Raw genomic sequence first — 25,584 nt, 5'->3', positions numbered from 1 at the left:
ATGAAATTTGGAGTATTCAACATTCAATTGTCAATTATACTATATTTTAAAAACACAAAAAGATACATTTTAAACAACTTTTGAAGTGAACTAGGTGTAGCAAAGGGGTGTGAGATTGTGAGTGTGAGGAGATGATAAGATAATAAAAAGTTGTACCATATGAGCTTAGGAAGAAATATATGAATAAGTGAATAACACTCTTTAATTATGGAGTAATATTCGATGTACTATATCTATAGACTATAGCAAACTCAACGAAGAAAAAATCTTCTAATTCACCAAACATGTTCGTTTCACTCAAATCTGTGGTTTGAGAGAGATTATAGTTTCAATTTCCATTGGAAGTTGAAGTGATTTTTGTACAGTGGAGATTAATCATAATTAAGAATTTACAAACTTAGAGAACTCATGTACTTGGTGTATATTGTATGGTTTATCTCACGCTACCGAAATTGAAAAGATAAGCCATATTACCATTTTAAGCAGTTTAGATTAATCGAAATTAACATGATAGTCGATAGATACTCATACCATAGGCAGCTTTTAAAAAGAAAATAAAAGGAAAAGGATAAGAAATTGAAAATTTCCAATGTCTATGTATATCTAGTAGTAATTGACATTTAGGAGTTGAAATGAAAAATGACACGACTAGCGTGAGGCAAAAAAGAATACGTATTTTTATTTTTCTCAATCAAGTCAAATCGAAAAATTTATTATGGAACAAATTCTTTTTTATTTTCTATTTCTTGCCTACTTATTACATTGATCTTGGGCAGATAATTGCGTATTCAAATTTGTTTGTACAAGATTACGTTTTGAAGGCGATTCGAATTATTAAACATGCATCCTTTTATATGACCGCTACTATAAGGAAATAGACAATGACATAAATAAGTATTTGATTATTTTTTTTGATATTGAATACATGATCATTTCTCTCATATACTTAAATCGAGTGTAGTGAATAGACCATCTTAGTATTCTAAAATCTAAAATGAAGTAGGTAATTAACTTTAATGGTATTTTAAAATTAATTTTATTTTTAGTTTTTGGGTAAAATATATTTCATACATATTTTTGGATTTATATTAAAATAAAACAAACATAAATCACGTTTTTAAATTTCGTGAGTAAATATCAGTAGTCGATAAAATATAGTACTATTCTTTATAAATTTAGTGTAAATTGTTAAAATAAAATTATTATTTGACGTGATATTTATAATAAAATAAATTTGAATTTAATATAAATAAATGCAGAGATTGTAGTAAAACAATTTAAGGATATATTTTTACATAACATAGTCCCTCTTTAGATTTCGCTAGTAAGCTCCATTACACGTATATTAAGAAAATACTACTTTAATGTGTGTTAGCCAAACCATAGAGTGGTTAATGTCCTGACCAACTGTTACGAGTTTAAAGTTTGAGTTCGTTAACTCAAAAAAAAAAAAAAAAAAAGACCAATTATCAGTAATACTGTATATTGAAGCATGGACCCATTTTGAGCACTAATTGGGCCGGCCCAAATACGAACAACTCTCAAATCAATCAGGCTGGGCCCAAGTTGACCGTATCCCAAAACAAAGCAATTCGGAAACCCTAATTTCAGCTAAAAGAGAAGCTCCCTACATCTATCTACACCATTTCACCTCACACACACACACCACGCCGGCAGAATGGGACGCGTGATCAGAGCGCAGCGTAAGGGAGCGGGTTCCGTCTTCAAATCCCACACCCACCACCGCAAGGGGCCGGCGCGCTTCCGCTCCCTCGATTTCGGCGAGCGCAACGGCTACCTCAAGGGCGTCGTCACAGAGATCATCCACGACCCCGGCCGCGGCGCCCCCCTCGCCCGCGTCACCTTCCGCCACCCCTTCCGCTTCCAGCACCAGAAGGAGCTCTTCGTCGCCGCCGAGGGCATGTACACCGGCCAGTTCGTCTACTGCGGGAAGAAGGCCAATCTCGTCGTCGGCAACGTCTTGCCTCTCAGATCCATTCCCGAAGGAGCCGTCGTTTGCAACGTGGAGCATCACGTTGGAGATCGCGGCGTTTTCGCTAGGGCTTCTGGGGATTATGCGATTGTCATCTCCCACAACCCCGATAATGGAACCACTAGGTAATTAATTTGTTCGCCTATTGTTACTTCTTAGTAAATTGATTTAATTTGGCATAGTTAATGAGAATTGAGAAGTATTGAGTATGATGCTATGTGCAAACTGGTCTCCTCTTCCTTACCATTTCTATCAGTGGCTGTGTAGATTTCTAATTAGATACTTTACCTTGATATTATCGATGGCTTTAGCTCTAATTAGATACTTTGGTGTGTGATTACTCTAAACTGGAAATAATATATCTGCTAAATAATTTTTTTTCCTGATTTCTTAATTCACTTTTCCTGGTTTATAAGATTTTACAAAGTATTATTTTGTTTCATGAGATTTGAGCAAGTCTTAGTGTAGGTTAGTATTTAATCAGCTTCTTTGTGGAGTACTTACTAGTTTAGGATGAGCAGTTCATATTTTTCACTTACATTTGGAATCTGATGTTAAGTGAGTTTTTTTTTCATCTTTTGTATTCATTTGCATAAATCTGATAAGCTATGTTTGTATTTCACTATAGCTCATTTAGTGTCATTGTGTAATTCATTTGGTGCTCAAATTCTTTTAAATGTTGCATTGGTGCTTGCATCAAAAGCCACTTCATTGGGAAATCTGTTATTCCTGCAGGGTCAAGCTCCCTTCAGGTGCAAAGAAGATTGTGCCGAGTGGCTGTCGTGCCATGGTTGGGCAGATTGCCGGAGGTGGGAGAACTGAGAAGCCAATGTTGAAGGCTGGAAATGCATATCACAAGTTTAGAGTGAAGAGGAACTCGTGGCCCAAGGTTCGTGGTGTTGCTATGAATCCTGTGGAGCATCCTCATGGTGGTGGTAACCATCAACACATTGGTCATGCCAGTACTGTCCGTCGTGATGCACCACCCGGCCAAAAGGTTGGTCTTATTGCTGCCAGAAGAACCGGCCGTCTCAGAGGTCAAGCTGCTGCTACAGCTGCTAAAGCTGATAAGGCCTAGGAATTGTCATCTTGTTTTCTTCTTTATCTATATATTGAAATTTGAATCTGTTTTTTTTGTTGTTAAAATGCAATGTTTTGTTGAGGATATACTAAATTTTGTTGGGGTTATTGAGTTATATTGTTGGAGTATTGCCGTTATCTTATTTTGTTTTAAGTTTAACCAAAATTGAGCATAACCTTTGTAAATCAAAGTATTGTTTTGCATATTGGACTTTTATGTATACGCAGCACGCAGGTAATAAGTCATTCATTTCCACAAAATCTCAAAAGAATACTTTAAAATAGGAGTAATCAAGTCGACCATACCTAGTCTTTGCTAGTACTACTAAAATTAAAACTCTAACTCAACAAATCTCCTCCGCCTTCTCCCTCTTCCATACCGGTCATTGTATCATACAACGGCCGGTTCAATGTCTCCGGCAACAAAAACGCAAACATCCCTCCGGCCATGCCACACGCTCCGAACACCAGAAACGGCACCCTCTCCCCCATAACCACCACGAACGGCGCCAATATTGCCCCCATCTGCGCTGCCTGAGTCGCACATCCCAGCGCAGCATTCCTCACCACCGTCGGGAACAGCTCCACCGTGTAGATAAACAGCAAATTATACGTCCCCGCCATCCCAAATATCCCAAGAATCCCACACACCATCCTAACCGTTTTCCACACTCCATAGCCCTTCATCAGCCCCCCCAACAGGCAGAACGCGCCGCTGAACCACTGTGTCCCGATGCTCAGTGGCTTCCGTCCGTACCTGTCAAGTAACACCGCCGTGAGGAAGAAGGCCGGCATCTCCGCCACCGCGTTGAGGAACACGTTGAGGTAGAGGTTGGTGCCGAGGTTCACCACGTTCAAGCTCAGCCCGTAGTATACGACCGAGCAGAAGAAGTTGACCGCGGCCGCCAGGAAGAGGCGGACGCGTGTCAGGGGGCAACGGAGCACGTCCACTAGGGATCCAGTGACAGCCTCCTGCTTAGCGGACATGCTCCGGGGCGAATGGCCACTAACCTCCTCGTCCAAGGCGAGGAGGGTGGTGGCCGGAAGGTCCCCATCGTTGGACCGAGCAATGGCGCGCATGGTCTGCATGGCGGGGCCCACCTCGCCGCGGATGAGGTGCCAGCGTGGGGACTCGGAGACGAAGGGGAGGACGAAGACGAGGAAGAGGATGGAGGGGATGGAGGTGGCGATATAGAGGGCCCGCCACGAGCGGAAGGCGTAGGCGATGCCGGAGAGGGCGGCGATCCCGCCCGAGAAGAAGTAGAAGGTGGACATACCGGCCGCGCCCCGCTTGGTGGGGCCCACGGGCTCGGTGGCGAGGACGAAGGCGCAGAGGCCGACCCCGCCCGTGCTGACGCCGGTGAGGAGGCGGAGGGCCACGTAGACGGGGTAGGTCGGGGAGAGGGCGGTCAGGCAACCGAAGATGGCATTCAGTATGCAGACAACTACTAAGGAACCTTTCCTTCCTAGCCTTGAGTCGGAGAGATGCCCGAATACGCCCGCACCTGATCAAATTATACACGCTTTTAAATTCTATGCATATACTAGTAAATAATTTAGAGAAAATTAGAATGACTACACATAAATAATTACGTATATGCATAAACACAACAACAATTATTCACAGATTTTCTATTCGCCCTTCTTAATTCTCATGTTTAAATACTATTCTTATTCGATTGATTAGGGGTTTTGTTAGAGATGTGTAGTGTATTAAAAAAACAGAACCACCACTCCACTAGTAAAGACCCGTTTAATAAGCTAATAATGCCTAGATATGGATACTTGCATAGATAATATTCCAATAAATAAGTTTCCAATGACATAACCTTTTCATTAAATAATTAAATTTTTATTGCTTTGACTCCATAATTTAATAAAATGAATTAGTTGGGGAGGGGAGGAATAAAAGTAGTCCATGAATTACCGATCATGCAGCCGGCGAAAAACAAGGCTTGAACCAAGCCCACCTTATACTTGTCGCCGCAGACTAAGCCGAACTCCGCGACCGTGGAGCTCCCGGGCCCCTCCACCCACTCCCACGTGCCATCCTCCATCCCACACATGCTCGTCGCCTCCACCGCGCACCCGCTGCCCACGCACCGCCATGCCGGCTCGCGGTCGGCGAATATCACCACCATCGTGTGGAACGCCTCCAGCGCCCACGCCATGCTCGTCAGCACAAAGTGCCTCAGCTGCCACCACCCGAATTCGCCGCAATACTTTTTTAGCATATCGTCCATGCACAACCTCTCCGCCTCCCCCACAAGCGGCGACCGCAGCCCCGCCTCCTGTGGAACACTAGTTTTTGGAGGCGAGTGTTTCCACATTTTTTTAAATATTTTTTTTTTTGATTTAGGGATTGGGATTAGAATGTGGAAGAAGAAGTGATGAGAATATACTAATTCTACCTCTTTTATCTCACTATCACATAATGTAATATATATAAATAGGATTAGGATATGCACGTGGATGAATCACAAAAATCAATAGTAGGAGTAATATTTTTTTTTTATCATACTTGAGGGTTGGTGAATGATCAACAAACTTGTCCCCAAGACTAAGAGGAAAGAGTCACGTCCAACTTTCCATTGATACTAATTAACTTGCTCTGAAAATATGGGCTCACAAACGAATACTATCACAAATCAATAACATCATGAGAAGTGCTATTTCATTCACCATAATTAAACTAATTTCCACCAAACCAACACATGAATAAAATTGATACTCCCATTGTCAAGATCGTTGATCTTTTTAAACATAATTCATTCATCATGAACTAATTTCCACCAAACTTGCATCAACAAAAATAGATACTACATTTCAATCGTCTTCTACATATTTTAAGCCATGAGTATTTTCCTGCATAAGTGATAACGAACATGCATCAATCAATTAAAATTTCCAAGAATCAATATAGTATAACATAATAAATCTACTTACTACATAAAAAATGAGCTTTTTATTATTATTGGGTAAAATGGCCGAGCCTAGACATGCTACAATTGTACCCGCTGTTCTCAGCTGAATCCATCACTGGCTACAATAACGTACACGTAAAACCATAGTCTTATCGCTGTTAAATATTGGAGACGGGATCGACAAGCACGGATTTGATCATGTCTTTGGTCTTAGTTTTGGAATTTCCATATGCATCTTCATCTGTGTACAACACGATTATGACACGAGTGAAGTTGACAACACATTTAAGGATAGGAATGGAAGCTTCTCTTGGGTGAAGAAGTTCCTTGTTTAGAAGCTTCCATGCATTCTTCACTTGTTTGCGCAGCTCTGCAGAAGCTTCTTCCTCTGAAACACCATTTTCATGCATGTAGTAATGCACTGCTGAGAGCTTTTCTTCAAACTGTACATTTATATAATCACAATCAGAATGCAGTGAAACAGTAGATAAATTAATTAGTGTTAGTGTTAGTGTTACCCCATATCCTGCAAGGTCATCCATTAGCCTAGTAATGAGTGAAGATGATTTAAGAATAGGTGGTTCACTCAAAACCCAATCAAACTCTTCCTTGCTAATTGGATCATTGATCACAGCTAATGAATTTATTGACATCATCATATATCCAGAAGACAAAAGTGCCACTTTTGTATATTCTTCCATTGTAGGCTTGTACATGTTGAAAGACCACTCAGCCTCTTTAAAGTACACCTCCGCCAACCTAATCATCTGCATAAAAATATATATCACTTCATTTTTACGTCTTCAATTCTTCATAAAAATAAAAATATTCATATTCTGCATATCCATACCTCAGCTTTTCCATATTCGACCGCATATGATTTTCCCATTTCATCTTCCATTTCAACATATACATCCAATAGGGCTTTGTAGTATATCCTCATGTACGGTGGCAATTCATCAATCGCATTAATGTCCCACCTTTATTATACCAAAATATTTTATTTTTAATTTCCCTTTATTTTAACATTTTAATAGTAAAACGTTCCACCTACCTTCGGAGAATGCTAGTGAAAAGCGTTAGTTCGTCTAACGTTCCATAGACGTCGTAAATGTCGTCAAGGACAGAAGCCATATAAATGACTTTGGTTAGTAGCTTTCTTGCAATTGCATAGCTTGGCTCAAAGTAAACACCCACAATCCAAAAATAGCATTCCACAAGTCTATCTCTAGCAAAGGGAAGTTTATTTGCAAAGTCCAATTCCTTCCACCACCTACAACAATATATAATTCAATCAATTCTCTTTAATTAGTTGAAAAAAACGATGAAAATGTATGCTATCAATCTCTACTAACCTTGTAAGATGACTTAGCTCTTTCTGGTGAAGCTTCTGCACAAGATTGAAGTCCGATATCGCAAAATCGAGTATCTTTCTGTTGCATGAGTATTCTTCTTTGTACATAGAAATGAATTTTCTTGCTCCCAATCTGTTTAGAGTCTTTGAAATTGGGATATTCAGAGCTTCCCTAACTCGTGTCGAAAGAGAATTATTACTCATGTTCATGATTAACGACTGGAGATGAGAAGAGGAAAATTCTAATGCTTTGTCAAGAATTTCCTCTCCTTGCACTCCATAGTTCGATGCCTCGTACAAGTTCAACAACCCTTCAACATCATTCGTTATCGACTCCTTGAAATTTCCTTCCTCGTCCACGAATTTACTAAAAACATCTGTCCAAAAAATGATTAGTGAGTTAACGCGAAGAGATAACAAAATAGATAAGTAAATAGAGAATAAAGTAGACGAAGGAATAACCTGCATAATTAAATTGAAAAAGTATTTTGATCAAAAGAGAAAACGACTCATTTAACTCAAGATATCTCAAAAGGAAGTACGGTTAGAAAAATATCATCCATATCCATACACATACCACATGGAACGGGGAAACCTTGTTCGCGTAGTAGGCGAAAGCGAAGAGCAACTACTCGAAGATCGTTGTCGTTGTTGGCCTTCTCACTATAGGTGTCATGAATCCATCGTAAGGTTCTATCGATTTCCTTTTCGAAATGGTAGCCAACTCCAAGCCGTTGGATCAAGTCAATGAGTTCTAGTTTTAGGGTTATATCAACTTCATCAATTTGAAGGATCAATTCCTTAATCTCTTCCTTTTGTCTTTCATGTTCTTCCTTTTCGGCAATGGAGATGTCCTAATTCGAACCAACGCAAATTTAGCATGTTAGGTAACACGTAGAAGACAAACGCTTTTCAGTGAAACATCAAGTTATAAGCGTTTCGGATTCTATTGACATCCCAACTTCGTTCATCGATAGCTATCAAATATGATCAACTACTTGTGAAAGTAGAATGACAATATATACTACTACTAGTATATACCTACCGTATGATGTGAAGCATATGGAAGAAAAAAATCTCCCCAAATGTTGGGATGGTAAGTTACAGATCGACGGTTGTCGTTTGCACCCACATTGTTACCTGAAATCTTGGAAGTAGTGACAATTAAAGGAAACTCCATCCTATTATATAACTTTTAGATACTCCACTATTCATTTGAGAAAATGGGCTTAGTAGGCAACACTATTTATAGAAATCCCTAAGATAATGTTATTGAGAAACATGATTTCTCATATACTCATATTTGTTTATCCGTAAGTACTTAAAATATCAAGAAAATTTACAAGATTTCTAAATATTTCTTAAATTCGATGATAAATATAATAATACAAATAAAATATACTGAAATATTTTTTTCGAGAATAAGAATTTCCTAACATTTTATTAAACCTCATCATGAACCACCAAGACTATTGCTAGTGGACGGATGATGATAATCAAAAATATGTAACATTGTCGAAATTAGAAAAAGTGATTGGGAGTAAAAGTTATTATTTGTTTTTTCTGAAGTCTTATTACTTTTCTTATTAAATAAAAATTCACATAAATACTGGAATAAATACTGGAATGACTAAATCAATTTATATGTGAATTTAAAAATTAGAAACCAAATTACTGAAATAAACAAGCTATTCACATGCACTTTACTTAGGTTGCGCACTGCATTGATAAAGACTGAGAAAAAAACTACAGTATTTAATTTCTTTTACTCTATTGCACAATCTACTGAGGTTGCTCATTTAATTTTATAGTAATTGATATGCTTTAATTATATTTATGGTAATACTTACCCCTTTTGCAATCGGAGGCCTATTTAATTTGGCATATGTTTTAAAAAAATGCAAAAAAAAGTGTGTTGAATAAGTTAATGGAACGTATGTCTTATTTATATTAATTTTATAATAAAATATGAGTAAAATTAGTTCTTGAAATGTGAGACTCACTTATTAAATAAAATAAGATTTATATTATGGGATAGATTAAATAAAAAAAAAATACTAAGACTCTTATAGGGGGCTGAGGGAGTGTATATATATATATATGTATAGATCATTCCAAGCTATCAATCTATAGATTTCAAGTTTAACTGTTTTGTATACACTTGTGTTAAATTTATAATTAATATGCTTTAATTATATTTATTGTAATATATATAGATCATCTCAAGCTATAGAGCTCGAGTTTGACTGTTTCAGTGTTTGTATACACTTATTTTCACACGAGTAACATGATCCTATCTAGTCATAAATGAATGTTTGCGTAAAATAATCTAATATTTTTAAAAATTTAGAAAATTAGCTTGAAAGACAACATCCAGATAAACGTTCTTTTCAAGAAGATTTTATACAGCATTATTTTAGAGTTTTTAAAATATGGATTAGTAAATACTTTTCTAGAGATATCTTCCAAATCGTTGGTATGACTATCGAAATCGTGAGCATCAACATGCAGGTTCCAGATCCAAGTGGTAATATCAAGTCCTTTAGCTATCACACACACACAGTTTCTGATATCCGGAAAAATAAGTGAAAAATAAGAAATGTATATATAACCATGCATTTTTACATTAAACGATGGTTGAATTAAATAGCATAGTTATATGTCTATATGACTTTATCTAGTCACTTGACTTAATTTGCTCGATATGAAAAAAATTGAAATTTGTGTATTTATAGGTTGGGATTTAAGTTCAAGGCCTTCCTAACACAGAATCAAGGCCTTCCTAACACAGGGATCCTCCCCTTGCATCTCAATGGACTCAAACGCCCTCTCACTCGTGGAGGCCGTGAAGACTCCAACCCGGCCTATGCTCGAGAACCCCTCTCTGATGATGCGACAAACACAGCATTTATCGGATACTGGAGAAGCCGTTCAAGCCGAGGGAGCAAGTGAGTGTGGTTCCGTGGAACCTCAGGAGCTCGTTCCCATCGGCTAGGCAACGAGGGTGCTTCTTCGGGAGTTTGCTCGCCTTCGCCTTCACACTCTCTCGGTAGTCCTCTCCACTAGCTCACCTACTATACATAGCAAGTGTTCATTGGATTTTTAAACAAAATCCATTCTCGATCTTTTAATCATTCATTTGGTTTATTAAACTACTCCCTCATAAACAAAAAAAAAAGGTGAGAGAGAGTTATTGAGCTGGCTTGTGTTGAGTGTGCGCAAAACCTCATATATTTGTGCACCCACTATAACCGGGCATGGCTCGATTAGAGCCCATAAATATATATATGCTCATGCGTATGCTAGTGTGAATATATAAGTGTGCACCTAAATTATACTCTCTCATTCCAATTGAAAATGAAATATTTTCTAAAATGAAAACAATATTATTTCTACTTTATTCTCTTTTCATTTAACTCACTAAATAATACTATATAAAATCTTGTGGCGAAAAGTAAATATTTTGTAATTAACATAGAAACCAAGAGAATTTTATGCTGTCTCTGTCAATTTTATATTAAGTGAGTTTAATTTTTAGGTTATCGATAATAAGGTTGTAGAACGTGGTTGTCAGACATACGTGTTTGCGGTCTATTGCAGGGTCAAAGTTTGAAATGATTAACATTTGTACTTGGTTGTGGTTGTCATTAATATCCTATGATAAGGGAATTAAATGACAAAAATAAAAATAACATAAGTATCTAGGAGTATTATTTTTGTCGTGCTCGTTTTTTTATTAAATACTCCACAAGATTCATGTTCGAAATTTTATTATGCATTGAGAAAATCGAAGCCATGCCGTCATCTGAATGAAAATAGGCATGTCGAAAGTACTAGCCATTACAAATAATCGATGATCACCTGAATCGAAAAAGTAAATATATTAATTCCAAATTAGAGAGAAGATTAATACTCCATTTAACCATAGCAACACTTTTTAAACAAACAATGATACAAATAAAATACTCCTACTTATCAATTAAATCTAATTTCGCATGTAATTAATTTATCAACAAAATACAAAGAAGATTCCTCCCCAAAAAAAAAAAAAAATAAAGAAGCGGAGAGGGAATCCTGATGATTGAAACGCATTAATGCGGACAACTCCCAAAATTTGAACTCTCAACCAAATCTAGCCATCCATTCACACACTTATCAACGGCCACAATCCACGATCCCGTTACAGCGTAATGATTGGTTCATATGCAACCCCCATCGCTATATAATCCACTCGAACCCCAATTTCACTATCAATCAGCCATTTCTTTGTTCCGAGCTCCCTCCAAATCCCTTTCTTCCTAATTCCCTTCCAAGCTCTAAGAAATCGCAATGGCGGGCCGGGGCAAGACGCTAGGATCCGGAGCGGCTAAGAAGGCCACATCCCGAAGCAGCAAGGCCGGCCTTCAGTTTCCCGTCGGCCGTATCGCTCGGTTCCTCAAGGCTGGAAAATACGCCGAACGAGTCGGCGCCGGTGCGCCGGTCTACCTCGCCGCCGTGCTAGAGTACCTCGCCGCAGAGGTAATTATCTTCAATTTTCGATTTTTGTAAAATTTTGGTTTGTTCGTGTGAGCAATTTTCCCGATTTCAGAAATCCCCAAATTCTAGGGTTTGTAACAGTCTCAGTGAAAAAGGCACAATCTAATTGAGCTGCAATTTCAGGTTCTGGAATTGGCCGGCAACGCTGCCAGGGACAACAAAAAGACGAGGATCGTTCCCCGCCACATTCAGCTGGCCGTGAGGAACGACGAGGAGCTGAGCAAGCTTCTTGGAGATGTCACGATTGCGAATGGCGGTGTGATGCCCAACATTCACAATCTGCTGCTCCCGAAGAAGACCGGGTCGTCAAAGCCCTCCGCCGCCGACGAGGATTAGGCCGTTGTCATTCGTTACTAGTTTTCTACAGATTGTTGTTTTGTTTTAGATGCATTTGTTAGGGAGGGAACTGAGCTTTTGAAGTATCTTTGTAAATGGATTACTGGAATTTAAATCCCTTTTTTCCTTTTCATGTTTAGCTAATACTAGTATTAATCAACAAAAAGCTACATTCTTGAGCGTTTTATGATATCCATCGTTTCGAATTTGCTACTCCCCTTTTTCTTGATCAGTGATTTTTTCTGATAAATTTAATTTCCAACTGTATGAACTACTCCGTAAATAAAATGGAGGAACAAAGAATATTGAAGAGTTAAAAGAGTTGTTGATTGTAGATTTCCAAATCCAGGCCAATGTACAAGAATTTCTACCTACATTTCTATGGTTTGTCGTCGTCTGAACTCCAAGTATATCTACTTGCCTATCGGCAATGGCTGGGAGTAGTAGTCTGTCGTGGATCGGGAGGATCCACCGTTGCATCTCTGTTCTTAGGCCCTTTGGGTGGCGTAGCTTGCACTTCTTTGCATACTTTATCCAATATTATTAGGAAATCGCGAACAATGACGAACAATCTCAGGCCCTCGTCCTTACCAGATTTCCCATGGAAGTAGTCTGCACTGCTCTTTACTAATGCCATTATACGTATCTCTTCCTCGTGCAACCACCTCACGTCAACCTCAGCGTTCTGCACGAAGCTCCTCAGCGCCTGGTGAAAGCCATTATCTGGCGGTATGTTCTCCATTTCGGATCTCAGGATATTCCCGGCTTTATCAAGGGCGTGGCCGAGCTTGGCTACTGTTCCTGTTAATATGTCAGTATCCAGTAGAGCGGCCCTCCTGACATTCTCGAACTCGTTACTCAAGCCAGAGACCACCTGGAGGCCGAGGCTCCTCAGATGCTCGTCCGGTGGTTGATTAGAGGAATCATCAGACTTTATGCTCTCCTGTGCTGCTCTAGCAGCTCTTATGCCTTCGGATCGGATTATTTCCTGGACGACAAAGTGCAACAGTGTAGTTTTTCCATCTGTTCCTTTCACGTCTGCTAACTTGAGCAGTGTATCGAGCTTAAATGCCTGCGCACCGCCACGGAAGGTCCCATCGTTCATACGATTCCCAGTTTTAAGAACGGCCTCCAAGAGCTTGAAAAACAATCTGCTTTGCTGCAGCTCTGAACTTGCAGCCTGAACACTCAGACAAATTTACATGATTTCAGATGGATAAATGTGATGAAATAGTATATAGACAAACTATCCTTTCAATCAGTAATATGAGCAAAGGACTTAATACTCTACCTAGTAAACACCTAACTCTTTCAACATCTCTCAGTCACAAAAGACATATTCATATACACATAGAAATCGAGAATTAACTTATTTTCTGACCTCCAAAACCGCGAAGGATTCTTTTAGCGTAGACATCTCTTCTTGAAGAGTGCTCATGAAAAGCAAACACTCTAGCCTCTTAAATGCAAATGGAACATCAACCAACACTTTTAGAAACCGCTCTGCGGGACCCAGCAGAGAAAGCTCGCCAACATAAAGTCTCAGTTTCAGTTCTTCGTCAGATGTAGGTGCCATTCTTAGTAGATTTTGAATAAGCTCCGGAGGAAGCTCGTGACCTGTTGAGACAAAAAGTGTAGCAATATTTTTGATGATGTGAAATCAGTTCCCAAAATTTCAGATATTCTTAAGCATTTCTACTTGATTCTAACTTCTAAGCATGAGTTCTCAAAAGCAAAAAAAAACTACCTTGTTCTAGAGCATCACAAACTTCTTCTGTAGTGACATTTAAAGCTTTAAGTAAAATAGCAAGATTTTGCGACTTCTTGGGATCAATTAGTTTAATATATTGTGACACAGCATCTTGGGACGACGACTCTTTCTTCACTTCATTCTTGTTATTCGCAGGAGCATATCCAAAGAGATTTTCTATCATCTCTTCGCTGAACCTGGTCGTTGGGAAATTTACATCCATAAGATGGGATGAGCATGAAATAATGAATAATGTGAAGAAAGAGGGAGGAAAGTGGACTTACTGGAAGGAGCCGGACTTGATCTGGTGCCAAGCCATTGAATGATCAGGGTTGGCCAGTACCTTGTCCCAAAAGAACGGCTTCAGCTTAGTTTTACTACTGCCAGATTGAGGATGTGGTCCAGGTCGAGGGGGTTTCAAGCCAATAGGTGGTGGTCGAGGTGGAGGTGGTCCTGGTGGTGGTGAACCAGCCTTGGCACCAGAGGATATAAGAGTTGGTGGTGGTGGTGGTGGTGGCGGACCAGCCTTGGCACCAGACGGTATAAGAGGAGGTGGTGGTGGTGGCGGACCAGCCTTGGCACCAGACAGTATAGGAGGTGGTGGTGGTGGTGGTGGTGGCGTACCAGCCTTGGCACCAGACGGTATAAGAGGAGGTGGTGGTGGTGGCGGACCAGCCTTGGCACCAGACAGTATAGGAGGTGGTGGTGGTGGTGGTGGTGGCGTACCAGCCTTGGCACCAGACGGTATAAGAGGAGGTGGTGGTGGTGGCGGACCAGCCTTGGCACCAGACAGTATAGGAGGTGGTGGTGGTGGTGGCGGACCAGCCTTGGCACCAGAGGATATAAGAGGTGGTGGTGGACTAGCCTTGGCACCAGAGGATATAAGAGGTGGTGGTGGACTAGCCTTGGCACCAGACGGTATAGGAGGTGGAGGTGGAGGCGGTGGAGGACGTGGTCCAGCAGCAGATTTCATTGGTGTGACGGTGGGTGGTGGAGGAGCAGGAGCAACATTGTTGAATGGAGGTGGATTAGAAGGATCTCGCCTTCCAGGATGTGGCATCAACGGAGGAGAAGCTGTCATTCTAGGTGGTGCGTGGAAAGAGTTTCCAACTAAGCTAATCACAACCCCGTTCCTGTCTTCCAATGGGATATTGCTTAGACAATGTGACTCTCCATAGTAGTAGGTTCCACCAGTTGTGTTACCGTTTAATATGCTAATGACTGACTCATTACCAAGCTTTTGTTCATCCACTGAAGTTCCTAGCCCGAACGACTTCTGTGAAGAGGCTGTGGAAGTTGAAAACAAATGAATAAGCAACCAGCAATGCAAGACATGAGTTCAAAATGATGATAAGGAAACAAATAGAATAGTCACTTGTGCTTAAGCTGAGAAGATGCCTTTCATCTTTTATACCAATCCCACAGCATCTGCCACAGAAAATAAAGAGCACTGCAACAATGACAAGTGTCACGGAAGCTGTCACCACCACAGCAATAACAACACTCTTCTTGTGGGACTTATTATTGCTCGACTGTTCGTCCAAACCACTAGTAGAAGTTTGTTCACCCGGTGGATTAGGAGCTGCTGGACTTGTTAGCGATGGAGAGGGTGCTTCTCCAGGAGTTTGAGCTAGCTTGCGTCTCGTAGAACCCAAATTCTTCTCTTCCCTCACATTACGGATTTTCCCTCTTGCACAGTCTATAAGAATCCGATGAACATGAGGCAATAGGATATTCACAGCTTGATGCATTTGCATTCTCGAAGATTTACCACTGCTATTACTCGACTTCTCTGCAAAACGGTGTTCGTGATCTCGTAAACTTTTCCCAGCTTGTAACAACTCGGGCAGACAATTTTCCCTGAGTAATTCACCCTGCAATAGGATTTCCATCAGATATTGCGTATTGGATCTGCAGTATGCATTACAGAGTAGAGTCTTGTTTAGTTTTGTAAAACCCAAAGAGTCTTCTCAAAATACTAAAAACCTCAATACTACTATGATTCATCCAGTCCTACCCTTTTAATCATACATGAATCAACCAAATTTAGCTCAAATTAAGGTCCAACACAACTTTAGTAAGCAATGGATTAACCTATAGTACTATGTTTATCTATCTACGCTCATCTTCAAAAGTAAGGTATTGCATTTTACAACACCAACAGCACAGGAAAGTAAGAGTTCATCACCACATCACTGATGCATATTAAAACCATAGGAGCATTACATATACATATAAACATGAATTTTATTATTTCTTGTAAATGAAACTCAATGAAGAGCACGATCTATTTATATATATACCATCTCCAGATTTATGAGCCCTGAGTCTACTAGATAAGCCAGCAAAGGCTCTTCTGCTTCCTCCACCCTGCTTATCACTACCACAGCTGAAAGCAAAACAAGAGCCACAAAACAAAACACCCCTTTCCTTACTTGAATCTTCATCTTCCCAACTCCTGACGAGGAAACAATGAGGCTAAAAAGGAGCCCTTTTTCTATTTCCAATTCCCAAACACTTGAAAGGTCAAATCTTTGCAACATTTACACCGACCCAACTCAATATATCTCCAAATACACCACTCTAAGTTCAACCCGCATTACAAGAAGAGGCCAAAAAGCTGCACAATCTACCCAGGCAGGCAGGAAAACAACAAAAAATGGAATTTCTTCAAACTCACAAAAAGATTATAATTTGTTGAATCGAATAACAAAAATTCCATATTTTGGTGTGATTTTCATTGAGTAACGTCCGATCCCGTGAGTTGACCAATAAAATTCTTTCCAAATTATTAGTTTTTCTTTAGTAGTGTGTCATCGTAGTGCAAGAATGCATATGTAAGCTGACAGGATTTGCAGAGGCATTTTTGAAGATTTTCTCCTAGTCATAACATATGCAATTACTGGTTAATTGAATTTCAACTCATAAATATCTACCATTATTATTACTACTATTATTTTAAAACGGTTATTTTTACAATATTTGGTATATCTAATATGTAGTAGTTAAATGTTTTCTGATATTAGTATTGGACTTCAATTGATCACTCAATTAATTATGGATCACTCAAGATTTTTAAAACTTGGATAATGTCTAAATTAAAAATGTGTATACGTGCAAACAAAGAGACACTACTAGAATTCAATTAACAATACCTAAAGTTCTCAACTTTATTTAGCTATAATCATCTCAATATTGAATTCCAAATTTATACGCTGTGACACTACAATATTAGTATTATTACTATTAAAAGATTGATCTTTTTAATTAACAATGTTTAATTTAATTTTTCAGTAGTGAATGGGGGGCAGGATCCAGCTCCAAACAGTAGGCCGGCAAGCAACTCTGGTTCAGATAGTGGAGTTATCGAGTTCACGAAAGAGGATGTGGAAGCTTGCTCAGTGAGAAACCCGAAAGTAAAAATAAGTTTAACTTCAACTTCAAGGTATTTTGAGTGGCCATTCTTTGTTTTGGTACTCAGTATAAGCTGGTGGTTTATCACTCGGTGTAAATAAGATTCAAACTGTTGATATTATGTTGATACGGCCGGGATGTTTCTGATATTTTCTAAGGAAAAGAAAGAACAAATGGATGACTACATTAAAAGGATTAAGCAGTGTGTTCGATGGTTTCGACAACTAGAAGGCAATTATGTCACGGAGCAGGAGAATCTCAGGAATTTGTTGGAAGTTGCAGAAAAGAAATGCAGTGATGTTGGTAATGGTTTTTTTTTCTTAATAGGCTATTCTTCGGCTTTTGCTGAATATGTTTTTGCTAGTGAAAAAACTTTAATAGAGTTCACTGTTATGATAACTGTAGTTAATCAAGAAGTAGTTAATTCTCCACTTAATACAATTCTATAAACAAAAGTCATTAACAACAGAATCAGAAAGTTGTTGTGGTTGTTGATTTGGAGTAACATCTCCAAATGTCTGCGCTGCATTGAAAATATCATCTGAAAATAAACATGTTAAAAGCTAATTCTCCACTTAATACTATCGTATAAACAAAAGTAATTACCATCAGAATTAGTAAGTGGTTGTGGTTGTTGATTAAGAGTAACCAAACTGTTGATCTCATCTTCAAATCCAAATGTCTGTTCTTAATTGTAAAGATCATCTGAAAATAAACATGTTAAAAGCTAATTCTCCACTAAAACAATTATATAAACGAAAGTAATTACCAGCAGAATCAATAGGTGGTTGTGGTTGTTGATTAAGAGTAATATCTCTAAATGTCTGTGTTGCATTGAAAAGATCATCTGAAAATAAACAAGTTAAAAGCTATCCAATAGATCATAAACATAAATTACCGGGTCATTTCACCGGACCATTCAATCCGAAACATTTCACCGGAACATTCAATCGCATAATCTTAAACAGAATCAGAATACTGATATGGGTGGCTATTCGGTTAATAACTAAACCGACTTGTCGATTAACCGACACTAAAATTTGGTTAAAAAACTAACTGGAACCGACCCTGTTGATACTTAGCTGGACGTGGTGTTGTGCCGCCGCCACGGCCACCATAGGCCCCACGTTGGGGTGTCAACCCCATTCCCGGCCCTTGATATCCCCGTCGCTGTTGGGGCTGCAGTGGCTGCGATTGTGGTTGTTGAGCAGGTGAGCGCCGCTGAACACCACCATGTCCTGTAACGGTAAAGTTGATATCTATTCATCCAGTACTGTGGTTAGAAACATACAATTGATAATAATATCTTATAGAATTGAAAATTAATATTATAGTGATAATATGAATGCGCCTCTGCGTACTGTACCTCTTCGGCTATACTACTGACCACCACGGCCCTGACCCTGTTGATACTTAGGTGGCCTTGGTGTTCTGCCGCCGCCACAGCCACCATAGGACCCACGTTGGGGTGTCAACCCCCTTCCCATTACTTGATATCCTGATCGCTTCCAGAGAACTCTTTGTTCTTTCGGGCTAGTCTTCTTTCCTCAATTGATAGGAGAATATTCTCTTCAGTCAACTCTGCCCTTTTCAAATCCAAATGTCTGTTCTTAATTGTAAAGATCATCTGAAAATAAACATGTTAAAAACTAATTCTCTACTAAAACAATTATATAAACGAAAGTAATTACCAGCAGAATTAATAGGTGGTTGTGGTTGTTGATTAAGAGTAATATCTCTAAATGTCTGTGTTGTATTGAAAAGATCATATGAAAATAAACAAGTTAAAAGCTATCCAATAGATCATAAACATAAATTACCGGGTCATTTCACTGGACCATTCAATCCGAAACATTTCACCGGAACATTCAATCGCATAATCTTAAACAGAATCAGAATACTGATATGGGTGGTTATTCGGTTAATAACTAAACCGACTTGTCGATTAACCGACACTAAAATTTGGTAAAAAACTAACTGGAACCGACCCAATCTCAAGTTCAGTTATAGTTGTAGTTGTTGATTAAGAGTAACATCAACAATTGGTAATGTGCATGTTGTCTAGTTGGTCAACTTGATTAACCTAACCTTAATTATATATGCTTGATATTCAAAGGATTTGCAAAATGAGGCTATAAAGAAAAAGGAGGCACTGGCCAATGAAGTTACACGCTTGAGAGGTGATTTACTACAAATAAGAGATGATCGTGATCGACAATTGTCTCTAGTTCAAGTTTTATCAACTGAAGTAGTGAAATACCAAGAATGTCTTGGAAAGGCTAGTGTTGAGTTACATTGCTTCGCTAGCGAGGTGAATGACCTAGAGGTTTGTTTTTCTGTCAAGAATTAACAACCTGGAATGATTGAAAACACTTTCTAATCTTTCTAATGGCTATTCTTTTCCTTTTTGTGTCAGACAACTTGCTTGTGTCAAACGGAGCAAATTAGACGATTACAAGAGCAACTGGCATTTGCAGAAAAGAAGCTGAAGGTTATTAATTTGGAATGTTATGGAGATCTATTATTATTGAATTAAGTTTCTCTCATAGCTCATTAAGTTTGCAATTTTACAAAATTAAATGTCCCGTTGAAATTATAATTGGTCAAAGTTCATTGACCGGACATAGATTCCAACAAACGTGTCGCCGGATCCTTCATCAGTAGGTGAATCAGTTTGTTCACTTCGGTTTGCTGCAAGGGTTAATGCTTGTGAAATAGGTGTGCCAAGGCGCCAAACAAGCCTCAAGTCTTATTCAGATTCTCGTATGAGCATTGGCTGACATTTAGAAATTGTTTGCTTATTTGGAATTACTAACCTAAGATTTCTACCTTCAACCCATGTATTGTAGTAGTATGTCATTTGCATTGATAATATAGTAGTATATCCAATCACTACAAATTCAAATCCTCACTCATCACAAATACTCCTTCCAACCTAAGTCTGTGATATGAATGTACTAGTTTAGTGAGTTACGTATTCGTATTCATATTCGTATTTGTATATATATAAAAAAAGGTGAAGATGAAGACTGTAATGGCTATGAATAGCTGAATGAATGATGAGTATTTATGATTTTACAACCTTTTTGTGTTGATTTAAGCCATTCGAAGCATGACCTCTTGAAGAATTGGTGTGGTTGACTCGTAGCAGGAGTATATTTGAGGAACATCCTGTTTTCTCACTGCTTCTAGAAGCTGTCAAAAGAAACATCAATTAGTCCAACTCCATCCTTCTTCTGATTCATAAACACATGAAATTCTTCCTAATTGAATATTGTATGATTAATTCCGTATTTAATCTTGGTGAGTGACAAAATCAATCTCAGTTAGTTAGTTAGTTAGTTACCTTTTCAAAGCTGTCAAACAAGCGGTTTGCAAGGTCGAGGAGCGGAGGCTTGTCATCGAGGGGCGCAGCGGTGATGACATGATCAAAATCGAAGTACATGAAGGTGGACTTGAGGCGGAGATAGCGGCGGACGTAGTTCCACGCATCCTCCTGGGCTATCAAGTCGGCCATGGCCAGCAGATCGAAGGCGTATCGCCTCAGCCTCTGCATCCTCATCTTGGTCCCGACCTGAGCAATGTAGATCCCCTTCTTCAGGAACGAACGCGTCTTCGTCTCCTCGTTGTCGATCTCTTCATTCACAGTCACACATGGAGTATCATATTTCAATTCAATTTAAAATACTACTACTCAGTAAAAGTTCCTTACTATTAGTGGCGTGCGGCACGGGCAAGGGGCCGTCGATCCAGAGGCCGTTGTCTTGGGCGGAGGCGGCTCCTGCGTTTGCTAGGAGTGTAATCCCGATGGCGAGCCTCCTTGTTAGGCGGAGATGGTGATCATGAGCTTCGTCGTGGTTCATGCCGCATTTGATGATGATTCGAGGAGGTCTTGGCCGTTGCTTTTCGACGCTGCGGCGGAGGTTGGAAACGGCGGGGAGGGCTTCCAAGAGAGCTGCCATCACTGCTTTCTAACTCAACAACGCTTCTATCCACTCATCCCATATCCATCCTAAATACTTATAAGATATTCTCTTACTTTTTGGATTATTCATGTCAAATATTCCTACGTACATACGTGCCATCAAATAAAGAAAATGGATTTTATGGCTATGAATTATAAAGATGTTCAAAATATAGATTGGAAATATGGAGTAGTATATTTTTTGATAATTGAAACTACTAACTTGTTTGATCCATTAATTCTATCACATGAATATTTACTCGTATATATTAGTAGGATAATTTATATTGTGATTTTTGGGTGGAATTTAAGATGAATATTTGCTAGACATCTAAGACAAGGCCGTCTTGATGAAACAAGATAAAGGTAATTATGTGGATTAATGCCTATATCATATTCAAATAAAATTTTTTTAAAAAAACAAGAATCCGCTATGAGACTAGAATAGTCATTGTGGTTGAGGCCATTCCTTAAATGTTAAATCCATCTCTTAAATCACCTAACTAGTAAGTAAAATCGTCACTAATCGCTTGAATGATGCATTAATTGACATACTAGTTGTTTATACAATATCTCTGGCAAGAGCTGTTAGTAGTAATTATAACTGTTTAAGTACAAAAGTTAGAAGCAAGATAAGCCTGCTCTGCAATCTCTGTTTCCAGGGAATACGGTCCCTAATTTAGCAAAAAATGTGGTGGAGTGTATCACTTGTACCAGCCGGTGAGGAGCCACCGGAGCAAGAAGCAGAATCCACAGCATATAGCCTGCATTAAGAATATCATCAACCACAAGGAAAACTATGGGATGATTAGGAGGTGAAATACCTGGAAAGCTAAGAGCAGAATACAGAGGGACTTCTCCGATCTCTGCCCAAACTGCCGGAGAAATAAGTTGACAAGAGTTCCATCGTTGGTCCCTGTTAGGAGCCCAGTTTTGGGGTCGAACCTGGGAATGATGAGGTAAGTCAGAAATATAGCTGGAAATTACTCACAACTGTTAAAAAGCAACAAGAAGCTTACTTTGGAAGTCGATGTCGTGGGCAAGGTATAATGCCAGCCAGCTGAGAGAGAGAAGAAATATAGGCAATCATCAATACATGTTCTTGTGTTTCATGTCTATGCATGAGAGAGAGAGGAGGGGAGAGAACCTGAGGAAGCGAAAGCAGAAAGTTCAAGACTTGTGGAGCGAAGAATATCAGCAGTGTTTCGCTGAAATAAAAATAATTAGTAGACAGCATAATTCATAATGGAAAGAATCGACAAAAAGAAAGCATGATAATATCAAAGAAATTATTTGTAGCAAACTCACAGGCAACCAATCAACCATGTTGAACATATTACCCAATTTGAGAGGAAACCTTAGTTCATACACATCCTTTATGAATACACAAAAACACACACTATGTTGAACAGATATAATAAACTGCAATTGATTTCAAAAGTACAAACTTGTCGTACACACAACTTATAATTTCAAGCTATGTAGGGTATGAGAGAGTCAGTGACACACCTAAAATGGCCCAAAATGCCGACAACGGCCATAGTCATTCCAGCAAAGTAAGTGTAAGTGTCCCCGACGAAGACTGAAGAGGGATACCTATGGAAAAGATGGAGACCGGATTAGCACCTAAAGACGTTCAATTCTATGTTCAAAGAGTACAAGCACCAGTACCAGTTGAAAGAAAGTAATGCTAAAGAAGTTGCAAGCAAGGGTTGCACTAGGTAAATGGAGAAAACATGTGCTTGTTTGTGTTCCATATCAGTAGCTGCCCCAATTTGCATGATGTTATGTATCAAGATCTGCAAAAGAAATATGTTAGATTCAATACGACCACTTAAATTGGAATAATAAAGACCATTTTTGGCTTACAGCACAAGCAATAACGACTGTCTGTCCAACTTCGAGGCCATTAATACCCGCATGAATGTTAATTGAATTCGTGCAGAACACAGCCAACAACCCCATGTAGAGCTTATATATCCACCCTAATAGCGCCGATGAAATATTAGAGAGACGGGAGCATGTGATATAGAATAAGCATGGCAATCAAGTCATGGAGTTGTTTATGCGATCAAATAGAGAAAATGTAACAGATTACCTAAATCTAAAATGTCAATTCCGACATATGGAACAAGTGGCTTTGGTATGATTATAGTTGTATGCCCAGCATAAGCCATCAACAATGGTAGAGCAGCAATAGATGGTAACACCAGTTTCCTGTCTTCAAAATTACACAAGAATATAAGAATCTGCCATATGGGTCATTTTCAAATAAAGCAGGAGTGAGATATAGAAAACTCACACTCTCCAAGGTACATCAAGGACGTCATCCACAAAACCAAGCAGAGTGATGAAGCAGATTGATGCCAGTGCAGCATTGTATTCGACTAGCCACTTAAAGAAAAAAGGAAACATCTCACTCTCGCCAAAATTATGTGTATAAAGCTCAGACAGAAGAACAACGTGAAGAATGAAATGGGAAAATGAATATTTGATTCATAAGAAAAAGTAGGTTGAAGAATGTACTATAAAAGGAAAGGTTTGATGCCATGTTCTTTCATATTTTCACCACAGATTACGCTATGAAATCTCAAAGTGGGGTAATTATTGTGCTGGGGCATCTGCTTAAGTTATTGTTTAGTTCAGACTTCACACTGCTTTTCTTATACAAATCCAACTCGACTCCAAAGTCCAGACTGACAGACTATTTTGAAACCAAAAAATGCATCTAACATAGAGGAACGGGCACTCGTCCTGCATGTGTCTGTCAATCACAGAAATCAAAATCTTTGAGGTACTTTTTGCTAACCATGCACATGCAAGCAATGGTAGCATTCCTATGCCATAAGGGCCAGAATGTTGTATAAACCTCCATATTATAAACTTATCCCTGTTGTTTAAACTAGATGATATGTGGTTAAATCTAAATACCACTGCCTATAGTAGCTTCTACTACTTGATTCATATAATTTCGCCCAATACACGTTCTAATCGTGTCTATAGACTCTATTCTCCCATGTCCCAGGTCATGCATTACTACTATGATGATACCAGCATCAGGGTCACCATAGTAAGGATTTCTGGAAGTTCAACTATCTCATGTCTGCTAAGGATTGTTGTCACGTCTCACAGGATTTTCTCCACTTCCATTTTAAGGTCTGATAGCATCTTAAATGTATACATTTTAATTTTCTCAGACAGAACTTGTATATGATGCCTAATTAACATTACTGGGAAATTCGCTAGTTATACGCTTTACATTAAGGTATTTCAAGAGTAGAAATGCAATAAAAAAACTTACATTTGAATCTGCTGTGAGGTTGAAATATTGAAACAAGATAGCGACGGCTAGAAAAACTACAGCAACAACTATACCCAACGATTCAGGCCTGCATTGCATCAAAAACAAGTCATTTGATCAACAAAACCTCCAACATACAGTAGTACACAAGGCAATTCCAAACCTTTTCAAAATCTGCGGAGTAATATCTCAGAACATAGCAATTAGTCACTAGGAGAAACACTCATCCAAATCAAACTTGTGTTAATGAGATCTGTTAAATGTAATGCTAAAAACTCATCGTTAAAACTCTGCCAAATAATTCGACATATTTATATAGCTTCAATTATAAAATTGCACGAACGAATCCAATCTGAACTGGGAAACTATGGCATAATTCAGGGACAATAAACATCACAGTTTCAGCTCGAACTGAAATCGCAATCCATAACTGCAATTCGCAGCATTTAGGGAAAGAATTAAACTTACACTTTAATGGATCCATCAGGAGTGCCCTTCTTGTTAATATCATACCCAAACAAATTCCTCCGCAGCACATACTTGGACGCCACGGGGATCATTTTAACCGTGATTAGGAAGCCTATGGCGCTGACGAAAGCACTAATCAGGATCGATCTTTTAATCGCATAATCGATCCTGTAGTGCGTGAAAATCAAGTAAAAATACGGAATCGAGAATATGAGAAAGAATTTGAGGATTGTGGCCAATTTTGCAGGTCGAATTGGGAGTTCCTGCGGCGGGCTCTCGGACTTAGCCTTCTCCGGGGCGGGCTCCGTAGTTTTTACAGTAGTTGATGTAGCTCGCTTCCTAGCTGCCATTGCTACGCCGCCGGCTCTCACCTCTCCCTAATAGTAAGTCTTTATTTACATACTACAACTAGTTGTTTTTTTTTTAGTAAAACATTTTTTTTACACCATGTAGAATCTAAATTA

The 25,584-nt window shown here is 39.0% G+C and overlaps 7 protein-coding genes and 1 long non-coding RNA gene across 9 annotated transcripts; 2 read left to right on the top strand and 6 right to left on the bottom strand.

Moving 5' to 3' along the window:
• Nucleotides 1-1,620: 1,620 nt before the first annotated feature.
• On the top strand, nucleotides 1,621-3,202 carry LOC125207702 (60S ribosomal protein L8). Its single transcript, XM_048107159.1, has 2 exons — nucleotides 1,621-2,118; nucleotides 2,729-3,202. Exons 1-2 carry the CDS (start codon nucleotides 1,679-1,681, stop codon nucleotides 3,069-3,071), a joined length of 783 nt encoding a protein of 260 aa, XP_047963116.1. The 5' UTR covers nucleotides 1,621-1,678; the 3' UTR covers nucleotides 3,072-3,202.
• Nucleotides 3,203-3,327: 125 nt separating this feature from the next.
• LOC125207701 (organic cation/carnitine transporter 4) lies at nucleotides 3,328-5,524 on the bottom strand. Its single transcript, XM_048107158.1, has 2 exons — nucleotides 5,001-5,524; nucleotides 3,328-4,578 (listed from the first exon to the last, which is right to left on the bottom strand). Exons 1-2 carry the CDS (start codon nucleotides 5,401-5,403, stop codon nucleotides 3,413-3,415), a joined length of 1,569 nt encoding a protein of 522 aa, XP_047963115.1. The 5' UTR covers nucleotides 5,404-5,524; the 3' UTR covers nucleotides 3,328-3,412.
• A 491-nt stretch (nucleotides 5,525-6,015) lies between these two features.
• Nucleotides 6,016-8,548, bottom strand: LOC125207881 ((E)-beta-caryophyllene synthase-like). The gene is made up of 7 exons (XM_048107383.1): nucleotides 8,397-8,548; nucleotides 7,929-8,205; nucleotides 7,353-7,728; nucleotides 7,052-7,270; nucleotides 6,848-6,977; nucleotides 6,516-6,764; nucleotides 6,016-6,440 (listed from the first exon to the last, which is right to left on the bottom strand). The coding sequence occupies exons 1-7, from the start codon at nucleotides 8,529-8,531 to the stop codon at nucleotides 6,156-6,158; spliced, it is 1,671 nt and encodes a 556-aa protein (XP_047963340.1). The 5' UTR covers nucleotides 8,532-8,548; the 3' UTR covers nucleotides 6,016-6,155.
• Nucleotides 8,549-11,591: 3,043 nt separating this feature from the next.
• On the top strand, nucleotides 11,592-12,356 carry LOC125203250 (probable histone H2A.1). Its single transcript, XM_048101560.1, has 2 exons — nucleotides 11,592-11,869; nucleotides 12,011-12,356. The coding sequence occupies exons 1-2, from the start codon at nucleotides 11,681-11,683 to the stop codon at nucleotides 12,221-12,223; spliced, it is 402 nt and encodes a 133-aa protein (XP_047957517.1). The 5' UTR covers nucleotides 11,592-11,680; the 3' UTR covers nucleotides 12,224-12,356.
• A 228-nt stretch (nucleotides 12,357-12,584) lies between these two features.
• On the bottom strand, nucleotides 12,585-16,516 carry LOC125207071 (formin-like protein 5). The gene is made up of 6 exons (XM_048106273.1): nucleotides 16,277-16,516; nucleotides 15,334-15,847; nucleotides 14,258-15,260; nucleotides 13,971-14,170; nucleotides 13,605-13,840; nucleotides 12,585-13,403 (listed from the first exon to the last, which is right to left on the bottom strand). Exons 1-6 carry the CDS (start codon nucleotides 16,514-16,516, stop codon nucleotides 12,645-12,647), a joined length of 2,952 nt encoding a protein of 983 aa, XP_047962230.1. The 3' UTR covers nucleotides 12,585-12,644.
• A 1,688-nt stretch (nucleotides 16,517-18,204) lies between these two features.
• On the bottom strand, nucleotides 18,205-18,849 carry LOC125203735. Its single transcript, XR_007173431.1, has 2 exons — nucleotides 18,754-18,849; nucleotides 18,205-18,625 (listed from the first exon to the last, which is right to left on the bottom strand). It is a non-coding gene; the product is annotated as an uncharacterized LOC125203735 (long non-coding RNA).
• Nucleotides 18,850-20,404: 1,555 nt separating this feature from the next.
• LOC125204899 (photosynthetic NDH subunit of lumenal location 3, chloroplastic-like) lies at nucleotides 20,405-21,387 on the bottom strand. Its single transcript, XM_048103668.1, has 3 exons — nucleotides 21,100-21,387; nucleotides 20,734-21,023; nucleotides 20,405-20,582 (listed from the first exon to the last, which is right to left on the bottom strand). Exons 1-3 carry the CDS (start codon nucleotides 21,347-21,349, stop codon nucleotides 20,484-20,486), a joined length of 639 nt encoding a protein of 212 aa, XP_047959625.1. The 5' UTR covers nucleotides 21,350-21,387; the 3' UTR covers nucleotides 20,405-20,483.
• Nucleotides 21,388-21,870: 483 nt separating this feature from the next.
• On the bottom strand, nucleotides 21,871-25,508 carry LOC125204328 (UDP-N-acetylglucosamine--dolichyl-phosphate N-acetylglucosaminephosphotransferase-like). Of its 2 annotated transcripts, XM_048102949.1 has the most exons (11): nucleotides 25,121-25,508; nucleotides 24,653-24,740; nucleotides 23,654-23,745; nucleotides 23,450-23,568; nucleotides 23,221-23,336; nucleotides 23,023-23,150; nucleotides 22,861-22,947; nucleotides 22,499-22,559; nucleotides 22,371-22,411; nucleotides 22,176-22,296; nucleotides 21,871-22,115 (listed from the first exon to the last, which is right to left on the bottom strand). In XM_048102949.1, exons 1-11 carry the CDS (start codon nucleotides 25,468-25,470, stop codon nucleotides 22,056-22,058), a joined length of 1,263 nt encoding a protein of 420 aa, XP_047958906.1. In that variant the 5' UTR covers nucleotides 25,471-25,508; the 3' UTR covers nucleotides 21,871-22,055. The 2 variants fall into 2 exon arrangements, with proteins under 2 accessions (XP_047958906.1, XP_047958907.1); XM_048102950.1 differs by lacking the exons at nucleotides 21,871-22,115; nucleotides 22,176-22,296; nucleotides 22,499-22,559 and having other exon boundaries at nucleotides 22,380-22,498.
• Nucleotides 25,509-25,584: the final 76 nt, after the last annotated feature.

The sequence above is a fragment of the Salvia hispanica genome, chromosome 2 (genome assembly GCF_023119035.1).
Source record: "Salvia hispanica cultivar TCC Black 2014 chromosome 2, UniMelb_Shisp_WGS_1.0, whole genome shotgun sequence".
NCBI lineage: Eukaryota > Viridiplantae > Streptophyta > Magnoliopsida > Lamiales > Lamiaceae > Salvia > Salvia hispanica.
This window is presented reverse-complemented; position numbering and strand designations above follow the sequence as displayed.